Source organism: Panulirus ornatus, chromosome 57 (genome assembly GCF_036320965.1).
Source record: "Panulirus ornatus isolate Po-2019 chromosome 57, ASM3632096v1, whole genome shotgun sequence".
Taxonomy (NCBI): domain Eukaryota; kingdom Metazoa; phylum Arthropoda; class Malacostraca; order Decapoda; family Palinuridae; genus Panulirus; species Panulirus ornatus.
The window spans coordinates 30,421,703-30,445,942 of NC_092280.1; the positions used below are offsets into that span (position 1 = coordinate 30,421,703).

Genomic DNA, 24,240 nt, shown 5'->3' on the forward strand with positions numbered 1-24,240 from the left:
ATATACATATACACAGACATATACATATACACAGACATATACATATATACACTTGTACATATTCATACTTGCTTGCCTTCATCCAGATACATATATACATACATACATATACATACACATACACTGGTGCCACCCTGCCTCACAAGTAACAGCATCACCTCCCCTTGCATCAACGAGGCAGCACCAGGAAACAGACAATAATAGGCTACATCCACTTACACTCATTCTCTAGCTGTATAATACACCAAAACCACATACATTATCCCTGAGGTTAATGGAGAAACAATACTTCCCATGTATTCTCTGCCAATTGTTGAGGGTGACTAAAAGGGATGGGAGCAGGGGGATGGAAATACTCCCCCCCCCAGTCTTTACTTTTCCAGAAGGAACAGAGGAGTGGGCTAATTGAGGATTTTCCCTCTAAGGTTCTGTCCTTTGTTCTTGTTGCTTGCTGTCAATTTTACCATGTTTTATGGAAACATGGCTTATTAGTGCTATTGATGGAAAACTGTACTTCAGGAAAACAGCAGGCCCATAGGTGTGGAGAAAGCAGTGTTTCTTTGCGGGTAGTTAAGGTGGTTTGCTTTGCCCCTCATACAGTGAGTGTGTTTGATGTCTGATGCATAAGGTAATATGTACCATGATGTGTGAGTAATGTGGTGAATGAGGTGGTTATGGTATTGCTGACAAAACACAGCCTGCATTTATCTTTGAAAGCTTATTGATAATTTTACTGTAATGGTATTGTAACATTGCTTATTTGGTTTATTTATGGAGATTGTACTTCAGGAAAACAATGAGGAGGAAGCAGTGTTCCTTTGGAGGTAGCTGTGTTCCTTGGCAGAAAGTGAAGTTGGTGCAGATTGTACCACAAACAGCAAGTGTGTGCAATGACTGATGCATGAGTTAATGTGTATTGTATGAAGTGATTACAGCATTGTTGACAAAGTGTAGCCATATTTATCCTCAAAAGCTTACTAATGATTTTAACGAAGTATTATCGAAATATCGCTTATTTGAGTTATTAATGGAGAACTAGTTGAACTGGCACCAGTGGAACCACCGGAAGATGATATAGTTTTTTGTACTAACCATGCTTATCTACACATTTGAAGATATTGTTGCTTTTTCACCATAATGCAGGTAAGATATGGTTATTATTTTATTCATATCGGAATTACAGATATGTATTGTATCTGTAACTGTAGTAGGCAGTGAGTTTTACTGAATGACACTTTATACCCCCTTGAAAAATCCTGGATATGGGCCCATAACATACCATATATGAATGCAAGGAATATGTAGAGATTTCTGTCTATCACTATACTTATATCTCTGATGCCTGTTCCAATTGGAACTCCCTTAAGGGGATGGCCATGGCAACAGTCTCGACAAATGTATCAACTAATATGATTCATTTACAATCGTAGATGCTTTAATTTTGTTGTGTCTAAGTGTGTTTATCATTTGATTAGTAAGCATCTCACTTTCAGTCACTTCAGCACTCTTTGGCCTTAGAGAAACTGACGACTATTATATGAGTTATATAATGAATGAAGGATATTTTGGCCGAAAATTTTTGTTTGACTTATGTGATATTGCCAGTTACTTGAGTGTATGCAGTACTGCTTGCACATTAATTTGATGGCCTCTTTGCAGACATCTTGAGGGGAAATATATTGCATAATATGAAGAATTCAGGGAAGAACAACTGCTGGACAAGTTGGGGACTAACAGACATATTAGATGATTCAGAGTCAAGCCTACGTCATTGATGTACACATATACACACACATATACACCAACAAATGCAATTAAAATTTGTATAAAAGAAATGCAATTTTGCTTGAATTATTTTTAATGTATGAAAAATTTTAACACTTTAAGTAAATTTTCATGAGGTCAAATTTACATTCTGTACCATGAATTTAGTGGTAGTGATTTACAATTTCCATAAGAGTGAATTTCCCTAACCCAAACATCCATGATGCAGGGGACTTGTGCTTATGTGTATATGCATACCTTTACCCTTCAGACCCAAAGGCTCCTTCTATATATGTAAATGCAAGAGGAAAAGCACATGATAAGGCTAATAGAGATGCCATGTGGAAGGTGCAGTGAAAATGTGATGTGAAAGGGTAGCCACTAGAAATAACGATCTTTTATTGAGAAAGAAAGAGAGGAAGGTGCATGTGTGCAGGTGAAGGTTGGTCTGCATTAGGTGTGTCAATGTCATCTTCATATGGTTTAGGGAGGTAAATGTGAGGGTCTTGGAGGGAGTACCTACATCCGAGTACTTATGACAAGCTTTTTCCTTGGTGGCAGGGCTAGTGCATAAAACGACTTTTCTGTTGGATGTTGTTATATCTCTCTACTACCACTCTTCCATCCATCATATATCATGCTTGCTGTATAATGCTGCTTTAGATGCATCTGGTATTTTCATCCTTGAGTTTAGCCATCTTTTGAATGTTTAGTATACTTGGTGAAGATTACTTAGTTCATCTGGTATTGTATTAAATAAGTGCTCTAGATTCCTCACTGGGCATTCATATGTGTATGTTTGGTGACCTTTTTGATGCATTTCCGAGTATTATTTTTGATTTGGTGATTTTGTAGTTATGTGGCTGAGTTACTTTAAGGTTTAAGATGTTAGTCATCATACCATCTATTTGTTGCTGGGCATATATTAACATACACTTTCGCAACATCACCATAAATCATGGAGTTAAGGCTCTTTCAGTTTCTCATTGTAGTTCATATGCCCAAGTTCACTTACTGTATTTGAAAAGTATTTTCATATTCTCTTATATTTATTTGACTTTGCATAAATGGTAACCATGCAACACAGCAGTGTTTAGTTATTACTTATTATGTATGTATCAACCATTTTTGTCCTTAGTTTTCTTTCTCCTGTCATAAAGGATTTTGATATCATACAACTCATTATCTTATCAATGTGCTTCTTACTTATTATTATTATTAGTAGTAGTAGTATTATTTATATTTATTATACTTTGTCGCTGTCTCCCGCGTTTGCGAGGTAGCGCAAGGAAACAGACGAAAGAAATGGCCCAACCCCCCCCATACACATGTATATACATACGTCCACACACGCAAATATACATACCTACACAGCTTTCCATGGTTTACCCCAGACGCTTCACATGCCTTGCTTCAATCCACTGACAGCACGTCAACCCCGGTATACCACATCGCTCCAATTCACTCTATTCCTTGCCCTCCTTTCACCCTCCTGCATGTTCAGGCCCCGATCACACAAAATCTTTTTCACTCCATCTTTCCACCTCCAATTTGGTCTCCCTCTTCTCCTTGTTCCCTCCACCTCCGACACATATATCCTCTTGGTCAATCTTTCCTCACTCATCCTCTCCATGTGCCCAAACCACTTCAAAACACCCTCTTCTTAGTAGTAGTAGTATGATAATAATGAAGAGAGAATGTTGGGGTGAAGAGAGTGGTGAGAGTAAGTGAGCTTGGGAAGGAGACTTGTTTGAGGAAGTACCAGGAGAGACTGAGTACAGAATGGAAAAAGGTGAGAACAAAGGAGGTAAGGGGAGTGGGGGAGGAATGGGATGTATTTAGGGAAGCAGTGATGGCTTGCGCAAAAGATGCTTGTGGCATGAGAAGCGTGGGAGGTGGGTTGATTAGAAAAGGTAGTGAGTGGTGGGATGAAGAAGTAAGATTATTAGTGAAAGAGAAGAGAGAGGCATTTGGATGATTTTTGCAGTGAAAAAATGCAAATGAGTGGGAGAGGTATAAAAGAAAGAGGCAGAAGGTCAAGAGAAAGGTGCAAGAGGTGAAAAAGAGGGCAAATGAGAGTTGGGGTGAGAGAGTATCATTAAATTTCAGGGAGAATAAAAAGATGTTTTGGAAGGAGGTAAATAAAGTGTGTAAGACAAGGGAGCAAATGGGAACTTCAGTGAAGGGGGCTAATGGGGAGGTGATAACAAGTAGTGGTAATGTGAGAAGGAGATGGAGTGAGTATTTTGAAGGTTTGTTGAATGTGTTTGATGATAGAGTGGCAGATATAAGGTGTTTTGGTCGAGGTGGTGTGCAAAGTGAGAGGGTTAGGGAAAATGATTTGGTAAATAGAGAAGAGGTAGTAAAAGCTTTACGGAAGATGAAAGCTGGCAAGGCTGCAGGTTTGGATGGTATTGCAGTGGAATTGATTAAAAAAGGGGGTGACTGTATTGTTGACTGGTTGGTAAGGTTATTTAATGTATGTATGACTCATGGTGAGGTGCCTGAGGGTTGGCGGAATGCTTGCATAGTGCCATTGTACAAAGGCAAAGGGGATCAGAGTGAGTGCTCAAATTACAGAGGTATAAATTTGTTGAGTATTCCTGATAAATTATATGGGAGGGTATTGATTGAGAGGGTGAAGGCATGTACAGAGCATCAGATTGGGGAAGAGCAGTGTGGTTTCAGAAGTGGTTGAGGATGTGTGGATCAGGTGTTTGCTTTGAAGAATGTATGTGAGAAATACTTAGAAAAACAAATGGATTTGTATGTTGCATTTATGGATCTGGAGAAGGCATATGATAGAGTTGATAGAGATGCTATGTGGAAGGTTTTAAGAATATATGGTGTGGGAGGCAAGTTGTTAGAAGCAGTGAAAAGTTTTTATCGAGGATGTAAGGCATGTGTACGTGTAGGAAGAGAGGAAAGTGATTGGTTCTCAGTGAATGTAGGTTTGCGGCAGGGGTGTGTGATGTCTCCATGGTTGTTTAATTTGTTTATGGATGGGGTTGTTTGGGAGGTGAATGCAAGAGTTTTGGAAAGAGGGGCAAGTATGCAGTCTGTTGGGGATGAGAGAGCTTGGGAAGTGAGTCAGTTGTTGTTTGCTGATGATACAGCGCTGGTGGCTGATTCATGTGAGAAACTGCAGAAGCTGGTGACTGAGTTTGGTAAAGTGTGTGAAAGAAGAAAGTTAAGAGTAAATGTGAATAAGAGCAAGGTTATTAGGTACAGTAGGGTTGAGGGTCAAGTCAGTTGGCAGGTAAGTTTGAATGGAGAAAAACTGGAGGAAGTAAAGTGTTTTAGATATCTGGGAGTGGATCTGGCAGCGGATGGAACCATGGAAGCGGAAGTGAATCATAGGGTGGGGGAGGGGGTGAAAATTCTGGGAGCCTTGAAGAATGTGTGGAAGTCGAGAACATTATCTCGGAAAGGAAAAATGGGTATGTTTGAAGGAATAGTGGTTCCAACAATGTTGTATGGTTGCGAGGCGTGGGCTATGGATAGAGTTGTGCGCAGGAGGGTGGATGTGCTGGAAATGAGATGTTTGAGGACAATATGTGGTGTGAGGTGGTTTGATCGAGTAAGTAATAATAGGGTAAGAGAGATGTGTGGAAATAAAAAGAGTGTGGTTGAGAGAGCAGAAGAGAGTGTTTTGAAATGGTTTGGTCACATGGAGAGAATGAGTGAGGAAAGATTGACAAAGAGGATATATGTGTCAGAGGTGGAGGGAACGAGGAGAAGTGGGAGACCAAATTGGAGGTGGAAAGATGGAGTGAAAAAGATTTTGAGTGATCGGGGCCTGAACATGCAGGAGGGTGAAAAGGCGTGCAAGGAATAGAGTGAATTGGAATGATGTGGTATACCGAGGTCGACGTGCTGTCAATGGATTGAACCAGGGCATGTGAAGCGTCTGGGGTAAACCATGGAAAGCTGTGTGGGGCCTGGATGTGGAAAGGGAGCTGTGGTTTCGGTGCATTATTACATGACAGCTAGAGACTTAGTGTGAACGAATGGGGCCTTTGGTGTTTTTTCCTAGCGCTACCTCGCACACATGAGGGGGGAGGGGGTTGTTATTCCATGTGTGGCAGGGTGGCGATGGGAACAAATAAAGGCAGACTATGAATTATGTACATGTGTATATATGTATATGTCTGTGTGTGTATATATATGTGTACATTGAGATGTATAAGTATGCATATTTGTGTGTGTGGACATGTATGTATATACATGTGTATGTGGGCAGGTTGGGCCATTCTTTCGTCTGTTTCCTTGCGCTACCTCTCTAACTCGGGAGACAGCGACAAAGCAAAATGAATAAATAAATATAAGAAGCACATTGATAAGATAATACTCTCAGTAATGATTATTATTGTTATGCTATTTTTTTTTTTTTTTCCATAGTTGCTGTCTCCCACATTAGCGAGGTAGCGCAAGGGAACAGACGAAAGAATGGACCAACCCACCCACATACTCATGTATATACATAAATGCCCACACAAGCACATATACATACCTATACAATTCAACATATACATACAGAGACATGTACATATTTATACTTGCTACATTCATCCATTCCCATTGCCACCCCGCCACACATGAAATGGCACCCCCCCCTTCCCCCCACGCATGCGCGAGGTAGCTCTAGGAAAAGACAATAAAGGCCACATTCGTTTACACCCAGTCTTTAGCTGTCATGTGTAATACACCAAAACCACAGCTCCCTTTCCACATTTAGGCTCCACAAAACTTTCCATGGTTTACCCCAGACGCTTTACACGCCCTGGTTCAATCCATTGACAGCACCTTGACCCCAGTATACCACATCGTTCCAATTCACTCTATTCCTTGCACGCCTTTCACCTTCCTGTACGTTCAGGCCCCAGTCACTCAAAATCTTTTTAACTCCATCTTTCCACCTCAAGTTTGGTTTCCCACTTCTTGTTCTCTCCACCTCTGACATATACATCCTCTTTGTCAATCTTTCCTCACTCATTCTGTCCTTGTGACCAAACCATTTCAGTACACCCTCATGTGCTCTCTCACAATTATTATTATTTTTTTTTTTATTATTATACTTTGTCGCTGTCTCCTGCATTAGCGAGGTAGCGCAAGGAAACAGACGAAAGAATGGCCCAACCCACCCACATACACATGTATATACATACATGTCCACACACGCACCTATACATACCTATACATCTCAACGTATACATATGTATACACGCACAGACATATGCATGTATACACATGTACATAATTCATACTGTCTGCCCTTATTCATTCCTGTCGCCACCCCGCCATATAATGAAATTATTATTATTATTTGTATGTAGGCACTGAAATGCTGTACATTTTTCCGTAGCTTTCCTGGGGAATTCCAGTAGATTCTCTCCCATCCATTTGTATGTACTATTGTGTCCAAATCACCCTTCATCTTTTTTAGTTCTCTTCATTTCCCTCTGCTTACTTGCTCTTATGTCATTAGCAAAGCTCATTATCTGTGTGGTATATCATGATTGCTAAGTGTATTGAAGCTAATACCGTTTCTTGTGGAACACTGAAAGCATGTCTTTGTCAGACATATTTCCATTTGGGACTATCTTGAACCTTTTAGAGTACAGTCTTTTAGAGATGGAGGTGCCTGGGAGAAGAATGAGTTGCTGTTTGTGGATGACACTTGTGTGGTGGCTGACTTGAGTGAGAAGTTGATGAAACTGGTATGGGGAAAGTGTGTGAAAGGAGGAGGAAGTTGAGAGTTAATGTGAATAATAGTAAGTTTAGGAGGAGGGAATGATAAGTTGGTTTGAGTAGGAGTGGAGAGAACCTGGAGGAAGTTGGGTGTTTTAGATGCCTGGGAATGGATATGGTAGGAGTTGGAACTGTGGGAACTGAAGTGAACCATATGATGATTGGGTTAGGTGCTTAGGTTTTGGGTGCAATGAGGAGTGTGTGGAAAGTGAGGTCAGTGTCTGTACGGGCAAAGATGGGTATGTTTAATGCCATACTGTTCAGCAGTGCTATATGGATTTAGAGTGGTGGGCCATAAATTCAAAAGAACAGAAGATGATGGAATTGTTGGAAATTAAATGCCAGAGGACAATATTTGGTGTAAGGAGTGTTGATCATGTCAGGTATGACATTATAAGAGAAAATTGTATTAATAAGCTTAGTATGATTAAGAGTGGTGAACAGGATGTGTTGAAATGGTTTGGTCATGTGGAGAGGATGAGTAAAGAAAGACTGACGTAGAATATGTACGTCAGAAATGGAGAGATCAAGGGTGATGGTAGCCAGAGAAGGAATTAGAAGGTTGGGTGGGTGAGAGGCATGTATTGGTCAGAGCGAATTTGAATGATATGGGTTATTGGTGATGATTTGCTGTAAGTTGGCTGAAGCAAGGCATGTGTAGTGGTCAGGAAAAACCATGGAAAGGCTTGTTTGGCTTAGTTGTGGATAAGTGGTTCTGGTGTTGATACATTTTACATTACAGCTGGAGAATGGATGTAAACAAATGAGGTTATCCTTTATCTGTTCCTGTTGCTACCTCATTATTGTGGGAGATGGTTAACAAATATCAGAAAAAATATGGTTAGAAGGTGTGTGGATCAGGTGTTTGTTTTGAAGAGTTTGTATGAAAAATAATTGGAGAAAGAAAAAGTGTGGCATTAATTAATCTAGAAAAGTGTTTGATAGGGTTGAATGAAAGGCTTGTGGAAGATGTGGTGAATAAGTAGGATAAATGGGAACGCATTATATGCGGTGAAGAGGGTTAATCTGTTTATGGAAGGGCTGGTGAGGAAGTTGATTATCAGTGTCTTAGATTAAGGGGCCCTGTCTGTTACATACTGTGGGTTAGGAGGCATGAAAGGTGCAAATCAGCTGCTGTGTTGGTGACAGTTCTGGTGTCAGACTTTGTATAGAAAATCCAGAATCTTTGTGATATATTTGGGAAAGTGTGTTATAGGAGGAAGTTGAGAGTAAATTTTGAATGAAATTATGGTGATGAGACATGGCAGGGAGATGAGACAGGATGGCTTGAGAGTATGTTTGAATGGGCAAAATGTGGAGGAAGTGGTTGCAGGGGGAATACTGGATTGAGTGGTAAATTGGTCATGAAGATACATTATAATAAATTTACAAGATACAAAGAGGAGAGATAGACCAGGAGAGAGATTGATGGATGCAGTGTGAGAATTGATTACAGGTTGGGATGTTTCAGACTGTGCCAGAAGAATAACGGAATCAGATATAATGGAAATATGTTTGTATAGAGATGATGTAAATGGAGGTGTTGGTCACACTTACAAGATCAGCTTACAAGACAAAGTGATAAAGAAAGAAGCACTTATATAAATTTGGAAGTTCATGTTCCATTTTAACACATTGGACATGAAATGAGGATGTGTTTAATGATCTGAGAAGCTGTATGTACCCCATGACTGAGTTGGATAGATTGGTAGAGAAAGAGGAGAGTGAAAGGCAGACTTTTATATGTGCAGTTGATATTCTTTCTCTCTTGTGGTAATACTTGATTAACTAGTCTTGTGATTAGCATGCAAAGGCATTTGATATCAAGGAAGAAAGTGAGGATAGGAAAGGACCATCGGTGAGAAAGAGTATTAGTCCATTTCTTTTATTGTTGTTCTATCCTGGGTAACCAAGGTGAAGTACTTCATTAATTCACAATCAGAAGAATGTAATGTAAATGGTTTTGATATTATTCTAAAGTCAAATTTATATCATTGCTAGTCTTCAAGGTTGGCGACTTTATTGGTGTAAAATTGACCCCTGCAAATGTTGCATGCTTGTATGTACCAATATGTATTTGTATCTAGGAATTGAGATAATGATTATAGATGATGTAATTGGTAAATTCAAGATGATCTTAGGTAAAGAAAGTTTTTGTGATAATTTCAGGAATTGTGACAAACTCAAGTTATACAAGTCGTGAAGATGAGGAGTACAAAGCTCGTGTTTATAAGTTCTTGAAGGACTTAGAAGGATTCAGGTAATGTCTATCCAGTTATAAGGTTATATAATTTGGTATTTTCCTTTTATTAAACTCAGACACTAAACCCACATTTGATTAAACATATCAGTGGATGGGAATTCCTCATCATTAGTGTGGGATAATTTTTTTTCATCTTGTATATGTTTTGATATATCATGTGGACACATCTAAGGTTATGATTTTTAAGTTTCCATTAACCCATGATATTTTGGATTTCTTGATTGTCCTAATCCACTACTGCTTAGGCCCAGTCACAAGAAGGACCGAGGTAAAAAGAGTCATACAAGAGAAAGGGAATCCAGGAAGCGAAGGAAGCACAACAGAGGTAATAAAGGATGTATTACATCTTGCTTGTTATTTGGTTTTACATTAATTGTCAAGTTCATGCTCAATTACTGAAGGTCTGTGATGTGGCAGAAAAAGTGTTTTAAGTTTAAAGTTGCCATGAAGGCTTTTATGAGTAGTTTTGTTTTTTCTTGTAGGTGAGATATGGTTAGAGAGTGGGAGTAATCTTGTCCAATAAGTGTGAAGCTGCTTTGAGTAGTTGAATGAGTTGGTGGTATGACGCAAAATGAGAAAATGGTTTGGGATGAAGGACATGCTGAGGTGCAACACTGGGAAGGCAGATAACAAATGAGGGAATTTTTGGAGTTGTATGAACTGGTGGAAAGAAAAGTGTGCATTAAGTTACAGAAAAAGCTAAGTGGATACTGTAAGAAGCCCAGTTTAGATGGAAACATCCTGAGTAGTTATGTTGCGGAGAGAGAGAGAGAAAGAGAGAGAGAGAGAGAGAGAGAGAGAGAGAGAGAGAGAGAGAGAGAGAGAGAGAGATGTATGACTGTGGGTGATTTCAAGAAGGTATACTGATGATTTTATATAGATATCTATATTTTTCTTTCAATAGGCCTATGGAAAAATTAAATCAAACTGTGGTAGTGCTACAAATATTATCACTGCCGATTTTGGCAATAATTAATCCTTCTTGCTTCATAGAACTGTATTTTGTAGATTTCTTTGCTAGTCTTCTTTAACCTGATAGAAAATGAAGATGGCATTACTTATCATTGCTGTTATATTTGATATGCAAACATTAGATTTTGTAGATAGTCCTCATATAGAAATGTGTTAATATTTTCTTGACATTGCTCCAATTTTCCAAAATGATCTCTTAGATTCCCACAAGAGAAGAAGCAGAAGCAAAAAATCAAGCAGTAGAAGTAGAAGCAGCAGCAGTTACAGCAGTACCAGCAGAAGTAGCAGTAGCACCAGCAGCAGTTCTAGTAGTAGTGAGAGCTCAGATCACAGTGGCAGAAAGAAATACAAAAAGAGAAAAAAATATGAGAAAAATGAGAAGAAAGACAAAAAAGTTAGTAAGGTGGATAGATCACAGAAAAGAGCCAAAACTGATGAGAAGTTAATACACAAGACATCAACAAAAATGTAAGTTCACATATTTCAAGTTTTTTTATGATATGATTTTTCATTTTCCTTGAAATTAGTCGTAATAATTACACTGTGAAAAAGCCCTGAAACTTTTCTCTTTTAATTGATTGATCCATTTCAGCATTTGAATATGGAATTGAGCTTCTAGCCAGAGTATGGAAGATCATCAGCCTAACCTGAACCATAATAAGGAATGGATGGTCATGTAGAATGCAACATTCTTTAAACACAGTATTGCCTTCTACCCTGGCATTTGATTGAATTTGCAAATTCATGTTGCCATCATATTTTTGCATAGTAAAACAGTTGTGTAAAAAAAAAAATTGTAGATAGAAGGTTCTGTTTATATATAAGGTTAGAGACAAATTTGGACATCATTGTAAGCTATTTATGTGTAGCAACAAAGCTGTGTCAACAAAGACAAACAGAAATCATTAAGTGCAGAACAAGATGCTAATAAAATTATGTTCCAATGAGTTCACTGATTTTTTTATATGACACCATTAGAAATATACCAATTAGAAGATAGATATATTGTTGGTAATGTTCATGCAAAATGTTCCAAAGACAGTTTTCTTAGACCCAGGATAGTCATACAAATTTTCATCATCCATGTGTGTTTTTGATGTATTTGTAATTATTATTGTATCCATGAATTGATGTCCAGAATTATTATTTGCAAAGTCCTGTTGCTGTCTTAAGGTAAGTGTTATTATTATTATTTTTTTTGCTATTGATTACTAACAAATTGTTGGTAGTTATACATTCATACTTTTGTAGATAAAAGAAAGTAGTCATAAGGATCAATTTATTTTTACAGAGAAGAGGACCCTATCCCAGAACTGGAAAGTTTAAATGAAAAATTATCAGCATATTACAAGAAAGTAGAAGCCAGCAAGAGGGAACCTCAGGCAAAGTAAGTATTAGAAGAGAAATAGTAGAATTATTGTCCTTATAACCAGGTCTGCAGTGCAAAAGTTCCCCCCCCAAAAAAATTTTTTATTCATGTCTTTGCTTCTTTGCAAATGTAAGGAAAAGCAAACAAGAAAGAAAGAAGAAATTTTATATATACCGTTAACCCTTGAAGTAATGCCCTATTATAATGGATTTTTTATTTAATGTACTGGACAAATCATAATATTACCGGTATGTTAATTGATAATGATTTTAAAAATTGTTTTCCAACTTCTAAAACATCTGTATATTCTCCCTGAAGTTTAATGATACACTCTTACCCCAAACTCTCATTTGCCCTCTTTTTCAACCCCTGCGCTTTCCTCTTGATCTGCTGTTATCTCTTATACATCTCCCAATCATTTGCACTCCTCCCTTGTAAGTATTGCCCAAATGCTTCTCTTTTCTCTTTCTCTAAAAACTTTTCTTCTTCAGCTACTCTTCAGCGAGGTTACATTTGATTTCACGGACTTTCAACATTAACGGACACTCCTTCCCCCCAGTTAGTCCGTTAAGTCAAGGGTTTATTGAACCAGGGCATGTGAAATGCTTGGGGTAAACTATTAAAGGATCTGTGGGGCATAGATGTGGATAAGGAGACTGAGTATGAACGAATATAGCCTTTTTTGTCTGTTTTCTTGGCGCTACCTCACTGACACAGGGTATCAATGCTGTTTTCCTGTTGGATGGGATGGCCCCAGGAATGGATGAAGGCAAGCATGAATATGTACATGTGTATATACAGGGTATCCAAAAAAAAATTACTGACTTTTTGACACCCTATAACTCACTGAATTTTTTTCTTATTTCAGATCTGAAAAAAGAAAAAAATTCAGTAAGTTACAGTGTCAAAAAGTGAGTACATTTTTTCGTACTCACTTTTTGACACCCTATAACTCATTGAATTTTTTTCTTTTTTCAGATTTAAAAAAGAAAAAAAATCAATTGAGTTTTAGGGTATCAAAAAGTGAGTACATTTTTTTGGGACACCCTGTACGTGTAAGTCTGTGTATATGTATATATGTCGATATGTATGTGTACATGTATGTGCGTTTATGTATACATATGTATATATGAGTGGATGGGTCATTCCTCATCTGTTTCTTGGCACTACCTCACTGACAGGGGAAACGGCGATCAAGTATAGTGAATATGATAATTAATAGAAATTTATAAATTTTTTTCATGCATATCCGCCATTTCCCATGTTAGTGAGGTAGTGTTAAGAACAGAGGACAGAGCATTAGAGGGAATATCCTCACTTGGCCTCCTTCTCTGTTCCTTCTTTTGGAAAGTGAAAAAGGAAACAGGAGAGGAGGATTTCCAGTCCCCCGCTCCCTCCTGGTTTAGTTGCTTTCTACGACATGCAGGGAATATGTGGAAAGTGTTCTTTCTTCTTTATCCTCAGAGATGAGAAGTACATATATACATTGAATATGTGGGAATATGTATTCCCTGTGTGTCATGAAAGGTGACTAAAAGGGATGGGAGGAGGGGGCTGGAAATTCCCTCTTTCAGTTTTCACTTTTCCAAAAGGAAGAACAGAGAAGGGGGCCAAGTACAGATTTTCTTATTAAGGCTCAGTCCTCTGTTCTTGATGCCACCTCGTTAAAGTGGTAAATGATGAATGTGTGAAAATTTTTTCATACATATTCGCCATTTCCTGTATTTGCAAGGTAGCATTAAGAACAGAGGACTGAACCTTAGAGGGAATACCCTCGCTTGTCCCCGTTCTCTGTTCCTTTTTTTTGAAAAGTGAAAAATGGGAGGGGAGGATTTCCAGCCCTCCACTTCCTCCCCTTTTAGTCACCTTCCATGACATGCAGGGAATACATGGGAAGTATTCTTTATCCCCTATCCCCAGGGAGATGTACAAAAGAAAGTGGCAGGAGGTCAAGAGAAAGGTGCAGGGGTTGAAAAAGAGGGTAAATGAGAGTTGGGTTGAGAGAGTATCATTAAACTTTAGGGAGAATAAAAAGATGCTTTTGAAGGAGGCAAATAACATGCATAAGACAAGAGAACAAATGGGAACATCTGTGAAGGGGGAAGTGGGGAAGTAATAACATGTAGTGATGAAGTGAGAAGGAGTGAGTATTTTGAAGGTTTGTTGAATATGTTTGATGATAGAGTGGCAAATATAGGGTGTTTTGGTCGGGCTGGTGTGTGAAATGAGAGGGGTCAGGGAAATTGGCTTGGTTAAGAGAGAAGTAGTGAAAGCTTTGTGGAAGATGAAAGCTGGCAGGCATAGGGTTTGGATGGTATTGCTGTGGAATTTATTGAGAAAGGTGGTGACTGTGTTGTTGATTGGTTGTTAATGACTTTCGATTTATGTATGGATCATGGTGAAATGGCTAAGGATTGGTGGAATGCATGCATAGTGTCCTTGTACAAAGGCAAAGGGGTTAAAGGTGAGAGTTCAAATTACAGAGGCATATGTTTGTTGAGTATTCCTGGGAAATTGTATAGGAGGGTATTGATTGAGAGGGTAAAGGGATGTACAGAGTATCAGATTGGGGAAGAGCAGTGTGGTTTCAGAAGTGGTAGAGGATGTGTGGATCAGGTGTTTGCTTTCATGAATGTATGTGAGAAATACCTTGAAAAACAGATGGATTTGTATGTAGCATTTATGGATCTGGAGAATGCATATGATAGGGTGGATAGAAAGGCTTTGTGGAAGGTTTTAAGAGTATATGGTGTGGGAGGTAAGCTGCTAGAAGCAGTGAAAAGTTTTTATCAAGGATGTAAGGCGTAAGCTGCTAGAAGGAGTGAAAAGTTTTTATCAAGGATGTAAGGCAATATGTATGAGTAGGAAGAGAGGAAAGTGATTGGTTTGTGGCAGGGGTGTGTGATGTCTCCATGGTTGTTTAATTTGTTTATGGATGGGGTTGTTAGGGGGGTGAATGCAAGAGTTTTGGAGAGAGGGGCAAGTATACAGTCTGTTCTGGATGAGAGGGCTTGGGAAGTAAGTCAGCTGATGATACAGCACTGGTGGCTGATTTAGGTGAGAAACTGCAGAAGTTGGTGACTAAGTTTGGTGAAGTGTGTGAAAGAAGAAAGTTGAGAGTAAATGTGAATAAGAGCAAGGTTATTTGGTTCGGTAGGAATGAGAGACAAGTCAATTGGGAAATAAGTTTGAATGGAGAAAAACTGGAGGAAGTGAAATGTTTTAGATATCTGGAAGTGGACTTAGCAGCGGATGGAACCATGGAAGTGGAAGTGAGTCACAGGGTGGGGAATGGAGGGAAGGTTCTGGGAGTGTTGAAGAATGTGTGGAGGGCAACAACATTATCTCGGAGAGCAAAAATGGGTATGTTTGAAGGAATAGTGGTTCCAACAATGTTATATGGTTGTGGAGGGGGTGGATGTGTTGGAAATGAAATGTTTGAGGACTATATGTGGTGTGAGGTGGTTTGACTAAGTAATGAAAGTGTAATAGATAAGTGGTAATAAAAAAGAGTGTGGTTGAGAGAGCAGAAGAGGGTGTGTTGAAATGGTTTGGACACATGGAGAGAATGAGTGAGGAAAGGTTGACAAAGAGGATATATGTGTAAGAGGTGGAGGGAAGAAGGAGAAGCAGGAGACCAAATTGGAGGCGGAAGGATGGAGTGAAAGAGATTTTGAGCGATCGGGGCCTGAACATACAGGAGGGTGAAAGGTGTGCAAGGAATAGAGTGAATTGGAACGATTTGGTATACCAGGGTCAACATGCTGTCAGTGGATTGAACCAGGGCATGTGAAGTGTCTGGGGTAAGCCATGGAAAGGTCTGTGGACCTGGATATGGAAAAGGAGCTCTGGTTTCGGTGCATTACACATGACAGCTAGAGACTGAGTGTGAATGAATGTGGCCTTTTTGTCTTTTCCTGGCACTACCTCACTGAAGGGAGGGATGCTATTTCCTTTGTGGCAGGAAATAGCATCCCTCCCCTTCATTGAGGTAGCACCAGGAAAAGACAAAAAAGGCCACATTCATTCACATTTATTTGCATACTTTTGTACAGTTTTCTGACCTTTGTTTAAAAGCTTTGATGCTAAGCTTGTGGTTAAGAAAAGGAAACAGGATGAAAGTTGTACCTGCTCTTAGAAAAGCAGAATGATTATAACTTTTTGTAAGTTTTTGGCTTTTTATTATTGCTTTCCTCTTCTTGAGATCCAGAAGGCTTTGAAATGGAGTAAATCTATGCTTGTACAGATTAACAGAATTTTAGTCAGTAGGGTTTGAAGAAAGTAAGGAATGGAAGTAAGGACCTGTAAAGAAATCATCTTTAATACAAGTTTTTTTAGTTAAAGATTTGGAGGAGAGTTTTTTCAAGGTCCTAGAGGAGTTCATTTAATGCTAAGCATCTATTACTGCCTAAAGGAGCCCCTTATTAGGAAAAGGTGATTCTGAAGCAGTTCTGGCTGATCACTGTGGTACCACTAATTCATAGGGAACCACTTCAGAGTAGTTCAGTGAGAATTGATGTTTTTTTTTAAGAATTCTTAGTTTTAGAGAGTGAACTAATGAACCTTTTCACATTTTTAATGAGGTCTGACATGGGTTTGTCTTTTGGCCCTCTTGAAAATTGGAAGACCAAACCATGACTTCCCTTTAAAAAGACTATATGTTTTATTATTTGTTTGTCTTGTTTTATAACCATTTCGTGGTGAAGGTATTTTTTACAGACCTGGGTTTAGATGGTCTCCATTGTGGCAAGGTCGATTTGGAACTGGATTGTAATAGGGTGGACACTCGTTTAGCCAGTCAAGAAATTTATCTTCCTGTTCCCTTTTCTAATTTAGTTGTTTATTTTGCCATCAGTGGTGTGATCACTTAGTCACTTAGTACTTTTGCCATTACTGTTGTTATCACTTAGTCGCTTAGAAGTCATTTGTCAAGATCAGCATCATACCCAGTTTCATTGATAGGGGACATGAAGACAGACCTTGGGGCCAAAAGTTACATGCCTCAGCTGATTTACAAGTTATGAATAGAGTTAAAGGTATTCTATGTGGATATTACCCTTTGTCATTGGTAGGGAAGGTAGTGATAGACCACAAGGCCTAGACTAGTATGCTGATCATTTATGAGGGACAAGTTAAAGAGTGTCTATCTGGAGGAAGTCCTTGCAATATGTTATGGGATTGTCACATATCCTCAATAAGGATTTGATTGCTTTCAGTATATGAAACCTTAGTTGTTGGTGATGTACTCATCAATTTGTAACCCATTCAGTGATATAGGAACTTGACATTCCAAGGCCTTAGATCCCATTACTTGACTAGTGTATTGATGATACCCAAATGGAAACCATGTTGGAGGGGATCCTTCTCATACCTCACTGGAGTATTCCTTTCCAGCAGCTTCAGAGGGCTTCAGTTTTCCTCAGGACTCCAAATCCTAAATGTTGTGTGACCTTAGAGTAAGTCAAGGTTATCCAATAACCCTTTTGTCATTGGTGAGGGGAAGCAATGACAGACTTCATAGTCTTAGGTCCCCATACTTCTGGTGTACTGCTGATACACTTGAGGAACCATCTTGATGGATGTTTACCCGGGAAGAATCTCTATCATTCCTCATGGGACTGAATCTTTTGGAAACTTAATAGAGTAGATCCCTTGGTGTGTGCATTAAAACCTTAACCATTCTACAACACTTTTGTACATTTTTTTTTGCTTTATGGCATGGTACTTAGGAGCTTTAAGGGTATACTGATTAAAGAGCACTGCTTTAGGTCATGTTATTGGCAAGATGTAACCGATCTTTGAATTAGAATATCTAAGTCATGGGGCATAGACCTTCTCACAAATCTTTGTGGTTGAAAATCCTTAAACTTCTGAGAATTACTTAGCTGAAAAACAGAATCATAGGCAAAAGAATTTAGAAATTATTTTGCCTCAGGTGTATTATGTGGCTGGCTGTACTGGAATCATTATGATTAACATTCCTTATAACAGTGTACTTCCCATGGCAGTTGTACTTAAACCCTGAGAAATGTCCTGTTTCCTGAAGGTATTTTATGGCCATCATGTCTGTTTCCTGGAAGTTCTTTACCTCCTTCAAGTTTATGGGAATGTGATATGAACAGTTTCTTTTACTGAAGTTTGCCCTTTAGATGAATTAGATGAATAGAGTTATGTCATAGGAATTTGCACTTTAGATGAATTAGATGAATAGAGTTATGTCATAGGAAGAGTATCTTTTTACTGAAGTTTGCACTTTAGATGAATTAGATGAATAGAGTTATGTCATAGGAAGAGTATCTTTTACTGAAGTTTGCACTTTAGATGAATAGAGTAATGTTACAGGAAGTCTATGTTCTAGTGAAACTTGGAGTTTAGGTGCATAAAGTATATATATCTTATATTGAAATAAGAAAGAAAGTCCTTTTCTTGTCTTGGATTGGCGATGGTTTATGTAGGGTTTTCAGAGTGGGGTGAAACCTTGACATCAATGACTGGGAAGGGTTCAAGTAGGAACCTGAGGGAGGGGAAGGCCATAACACTGATGATTGGCAAGGGTTGATCTAGGAACCTTTGGATAGGGGAAGGTCTTGATATCAGTGCAATGTCTCCCAGAGATCTGAAATCCCAGAAACTGAGTTGGACAGCATCTTTTTTTATTGTTTACAAGCAGGAAACATTAAATACTGTTATTTGATTTTATGCATTGAAAGGATGTTGAGCATCTGTTGGCAAAACCTTTAGATTTATGGCATGATATCAGCATATAAGTGTCTACTAAGAAATTCATTTGTAGGAGTATTCAACAAGTTAGCAAAGTTATAAGCCGACAGAATGTATTTTATGGGTAAACAAGTTCTTGAAAATTCACTTCTGTTTATTATAAGTCTGTTCCTATGTTCAGGAGATTAAATCTTATAAACCAGTCCTTATTTTTCTTTGTTTGAGTTTTGATGAAACTAAGTCTGTCTCAGACAACATAGTCTGTTGTATCTTCAAATTGACTAGTGTTGCACTATAGGGATGAGAAAACTTTAACAAGATAGAAGTAGAGTATGTAAAGGTCCCATAAAGCAATGATTTTAATTTTACTATTCTGTAAAGTGTTTTCATGGTTAGGATAACAGCTGAGAGAGGGAGTGAAAGCAAATGTATGAAAAAGATTTTATTGCATCATATTCTGGCAGTGAAGTTGGAAGTATGGAGGAAGATAAGACAATTCTATCTTGCAGAACATTACTAAATTTAAAACAGGTAAGGTGCGTGAAGAGCATTATCTCAAGCAACCAGATCTTTTAGATATTGATATAACTGATCAGATAAATGAATAAAGTACATTATAGAAGTTGCACTGTACTCTTCTGTAAAGATTGATTTTTATTAGATTATATTTATTTGCAAGGAATGTAATAATATAGATTGTATCAAAATATTCTTGCCCTTATTCCTCTGTATTATATTTGATTATATATATATATATATATATATATATATATATATATATATATATATATATATATATATATATATATATATATATATATATATATATATATATATATATATATATTTATACAGTATTTTTGTATATATATATATATATATATATATATATATATATATATATATATATATATATAAATATCACATGAAATGGTACATTACAGAGAGAAGAAAACTGGAGAAAATGACCCATCAGAGAGTAAAGGGTGAGTTAGATGTGGTGTGAATCTTTGGACACTTTATCATCAGTTATGGTCATACGTCTTGTAAGAAGGAATGGTAAATTACTGGTAAAACATTTTTATTTCTAATCATTATTTATATGTTACTGTGCATGTCATGGATAGAAAACATAAACTGAGACGAAATAGTTTCCTGGATAACTTTTTTTATAAAATCCATTGATGACTATATTTACACCTTCTGTATAAGTGAATCTTTATAGAAGATCTGTGTTCATTACTTTTTCTATTCCAGAATATTAGAGGAGTCTGATTGCATAACTGAGATGGTGAATGTGCTGAAGAAATATGAACAAGGCTTTCGTCTACCTTCAAAGAATGAAGTAGCAAGTAACTCTGCTTCCAGTATAAAAGTTCATCCCACATTTAGAGAAAGTGATGAAGAAGATATTCTTGATCAGCCAGCCTCAAGTTGTCTTAATGAAGAGTCTCCTATGAATGCAAACAAAGATTTTGGCAGTAGCACAAGAAATGGCTCTGAAACCATTGCTAAGGGTCATGCAATGTTAGGTTCCAGAGACTGCTCAGAGACACTCGGGGACCATTCAAGGTCTCATTCTAGGGGCCACTCAAAGTCTCATCCTAGGGGCTACTCAGAGTCTAGTTCTAAAGGCCACTCAGATTCTGTTTCTAGGATCCGTTCAGGGTCTGATTGTAGGGGTCACTTAAGGTCTCGTTCTAGGGGCCATTCGAGGTCAAGGTCCAAATCAAGAACTCAGTCTTATTCAAGAGGAAGAAGCAGGGAGAAAGCCAACAATAGTAATCAGAGATGGAATAGTTCTTTTGATAGATCACAATCTCGCACACGGTACCAACATCATTCCCAAGGTCAAGGCCAGTGTAAATGGCAAAAAGGAGGAAATTTTAGGGAAGAACGAAAAGAAGAATTCTGGTACAGAAGGTGCTCATATAAAGGAAGTACATCTCCAAAGCCACTTGACAGACATGAACGTGAAATGATGATTGAAGCTGCAAAACAAAATCTTGAGGCCCAGATCAAGTATGGGACTTCTGATCCCACTGTCCTCGAAAACAAGTGGGAATCCCATCACTGGGAGACCTCACAAAGTAAAACACCTGGTCATTGGGAATATTCAAGGCAGAAAACCCCAAGTAGATGGAACTCTTCTCATCCTAGAACCCCAAGTAGGTGGGATTCCTCTCGTCCTAAAACCCCAAGTAGGTGGGATTCTTCTCGTCCTAAAACGCCAAGTAAGTGGGATTCTCCTCGTCCCAAAACCCCAAGTAGATGGAAGCCACTTCATCCCAGAACCCCAAGTAGGTGGGAGTCATCTCATCCCAAAACCCCAAGTAGGTGGGAGTCATCTCTTCCCAAAACCCCAAGTAGATGGGACTCATCTCATCCCAAAACCCCAAGTAGGTGGGAGTCATCTCGTCCCAAAACTCCAAGTAGGTGGGAGTCATCTCGTCCCAAAACTCCAAGTAGGTGGGATTCTCCTCATAGTAGAAGTCAGACTTGTATGGAGGATGACAAATCATTTAGAAAAGCTTCTCCAGACAGCCATGTTAGATTTGGAAGGTGGGATAAAGAAGAAAGTTGCAGAAATGGTGAACCCAAAATAGGAAACTCCCTCAGAGAGATGGAAAGTTTTGTTGAAGCTGCAAAGCAAAAAAAAATGGAGGAAATGAAGGAAAGGAATAAAGAGTTTCTTAAGCCTATTATTGACTAGAATGTCATGGAATGTGAAAGAAACATGTGCTTGATATCTAACCATACACAACTTTAAGATATAAAACAATTTAGACAGGGTTTGTTTACCTTTGCAGAATGAATTCATATAATTCATAAAATTGTAGGTTTGTTCTACATTTCAGTTTTTCACAAGAAGTGCTTAAAGATATTCAGAGGTATGTCGAATATTTTTGCTTGTTTTATCATCCAAAATTATATTTACAGCTTTTCTTCTTGACCTACAAGAATTTAGACTGGTATTTTCCTTATGAATTTTTGTTTTGTTTATAATTATTGATACTTGTTGATACACGAAGTTGAGAACCACTGTGGTTGATCTTTGTAAAAGAAATTACCCTTTTTGAAAATTTAACCAGTGAAAAGGATTCATGCAAGTGTTGATCATTGAAACTAAGGAGATGTTGAGATAGATCCTGGACATAAATTACTTGTGTAAACATACGGGAATCTTCAGTGGATTTTGCTTTCTTAGATTTTTTTTTTTTTTTTTTTTTTTTTTTATACTTTGTCGCTGTCTCCCGCGTTTGCGAGGTAGCGCAAGGAAACAGACGAAAGAAATGGCCCAACCCCCCCCCCCCCCCATACACATGTACATACACACGTCCACACACGCAAATATACATACCTACACAGCTTTCCATGGTTTACCCCAGACGCTTCACATGCCTTGCTTCAATCCACTGACAGCACGTCAACCCCTGTATACCACATGACTCCAATTCACTCTATTTCTTGCCCTCCTTTCACCCTCCTGCATGTTCAGGCCCCGATCACACAAAATCTTTTTCACTCCATCTTTCCACCTCCAATTTGGTCTCCCTCTTCTCCTCGTTCCCTCCACCTCCGACACATATATCCTCTTGGTCAATCTCTCCTCACTCATTCTCTCCATGTGCCCAAACCATTTCAAAACACCCTCTTCTGCTCTCTCGACCACGCTCTTTTTATTTCCACACATCTCTCTTACCCTTACGTTACTTACTCGATCAAACCACCTCACACCACACATTGTCCTCAAACATCTCATTTCCAGCACATCCATCCTCCTGCGCACATCTCTATCCATAGCCCACGCCTCGCAACCATACAGCATTGTTGGAACCACTATTCTTAGATATCTATAGGAATTGATTAACATATCCTGACTAGTTTATAAACAAACGTATTTTCAAGAAGTCTCGTATGTTTCTTGTTATGGAACTCTAGTGCTAATAAAGCATTCAGATATACGTTTTTTAATTCACCTGGAATATATTTTTTGTCATGTTCAGGTTAGCTCGTTTTGTATGTTCACTTCAGATTTCATTGCTGTTCATTGCCCCTATTTAGACCTTCTGTGAGCAACTAGCTCTTTTCCTTTATGTCTCTCTCCATAATTATGTGTACCAGTTACCACCACTATCAACGACAAAGTCTGGCTATGAGTTTTCCTTAAAATGCCCTTTGGAAGAGATTTATATGCCACAACAAATACTTGGTTTATTCATTATGTACTATTCTCCTGTGTCAGTGATTGGGCTATAAACATATACCATGTTTTACAGTATATTTTGAGTTTTCTTAGGTGTGTGTTTATTCTACAGCACTTACCAGTCGTGTTTTATATTTTAACTGGTATCTTATTTGGTTTTCTTATCATTTTCACTTTAAGGAACACGTCTCTTTCATTTTTATGAATGCTTATCATTGATATAGCAACTCATTCATTTATATTATGTACTGTATAGGTCAACAGTTGCAGCTTTCACCACTCTCTCTCTCTCTCTCTCTCTCTCTCTCTCTCTCTCTCTCTATATATATATATATATTTTATTTATTTATTTATTATACTTTGTCGCTGTCTCCTGAGTTAACGAGGTAGCGCAAGGAAACAGACAAAAGAATGGCCCAGCCCTACCCACATACACATGTATATACATACACATCCACACATGCACATATACATACCTATACATCTCAACGTATACATATATATACACACACAGACATATACATGTATACACATGTACATAGTTCATACTATCTGCCTTTATTCATTCCCGTTGCCACCCCGCCACACATGAAATGACAGCCCCCTCCCCCGCATGTGTGCGAGGTAGCACTAGGAAAAGACAACAAAGACCACATTCGTTCACACTCAGTCTCTAGCTGTCATGTATGATGCACCGAAAACCACTGGAGGGCATTTTGGTGAATTTTTTTGCTGACTAAACTCAAAGTTTGCTTTGCATCTTCTTTTGCCTGTGCTGGCAAACACCACAAAGGAGAGAATCAGGATCATTTTGAATGAGTAATGATATTCATTAATTACTAGAATTTCTATAATCAACTTCAGTTGTACTTACATGCAGGAAATACATACATTTATAATTCCAAATATGTTGCTCATTGTAATTTTGATGGTTTACATCCGATTGCTCAAAGCCACAAGAGATGCTTCATCAGTAGAACACACTCCATGAACTTTTAGCTAGCCACTTACTCTTTTTGTCCTTCTTTTGCTTAAGTATAAAATACCAAATAAAGCAAGTGCCTCCTCATCCAGGTTGGAAGCATTACTGTTTCTCATGTTTTAATGGAAGTGGCAGATCAAAGGCCAAGTAAATCTGCTTGTGTGACTGACTTCACATTTGTTCAGCCAATACCAAGTCATCAGAAATCAGTT

General features: G+C 38.3%; 1 protein-coding gene across 5 annotated transcripts in view; it reads left to right on the forward strand.

Moving 5' to 3' along the window:
* LOC139766398 (uncharacterized) overlaps positions 1-22,083 on the forward strand; it is a 72,473-nt gene extending 50,390 nt beyond the window's left edge. For 4 of the 5 annotated variants that reach the window (XM_071694990.1, XM_071694992.1, XM_071694995.1 and 1 more), the window contains exons 12-17: positions 9,685-9,775; positions 10,024-10,103; positions 10,951-11,218; positions 12,042-12,137; positions 19,784-19,825; positions 20,097-22,083. In XM_071694990.1, the coding sequence (XP_071551091.1) occupies positions 9,685-9,775; positions 10,024-10,103; positions 10,951-11,218; positions 12,042-12,137; positions 19,784-19,825; positions 20,097-21,552 (2,033 nt within the window). In that variant the 3' untranslated portion in view covers positions 21,553-22,083. The remainder of the gene's footprint in view (positions 1-9,684; positions 9,776-10,023; positions 10,104-10,950; positions 11,219-12,041; positions 12,138-19,783; positions 19,826-20,096) is intronic. The other variant, XM_071694994.1, reaches the window with a different exon arrangement.
* Positions 22,084-24,240: the final 2,157 nt, after the last annotated feature.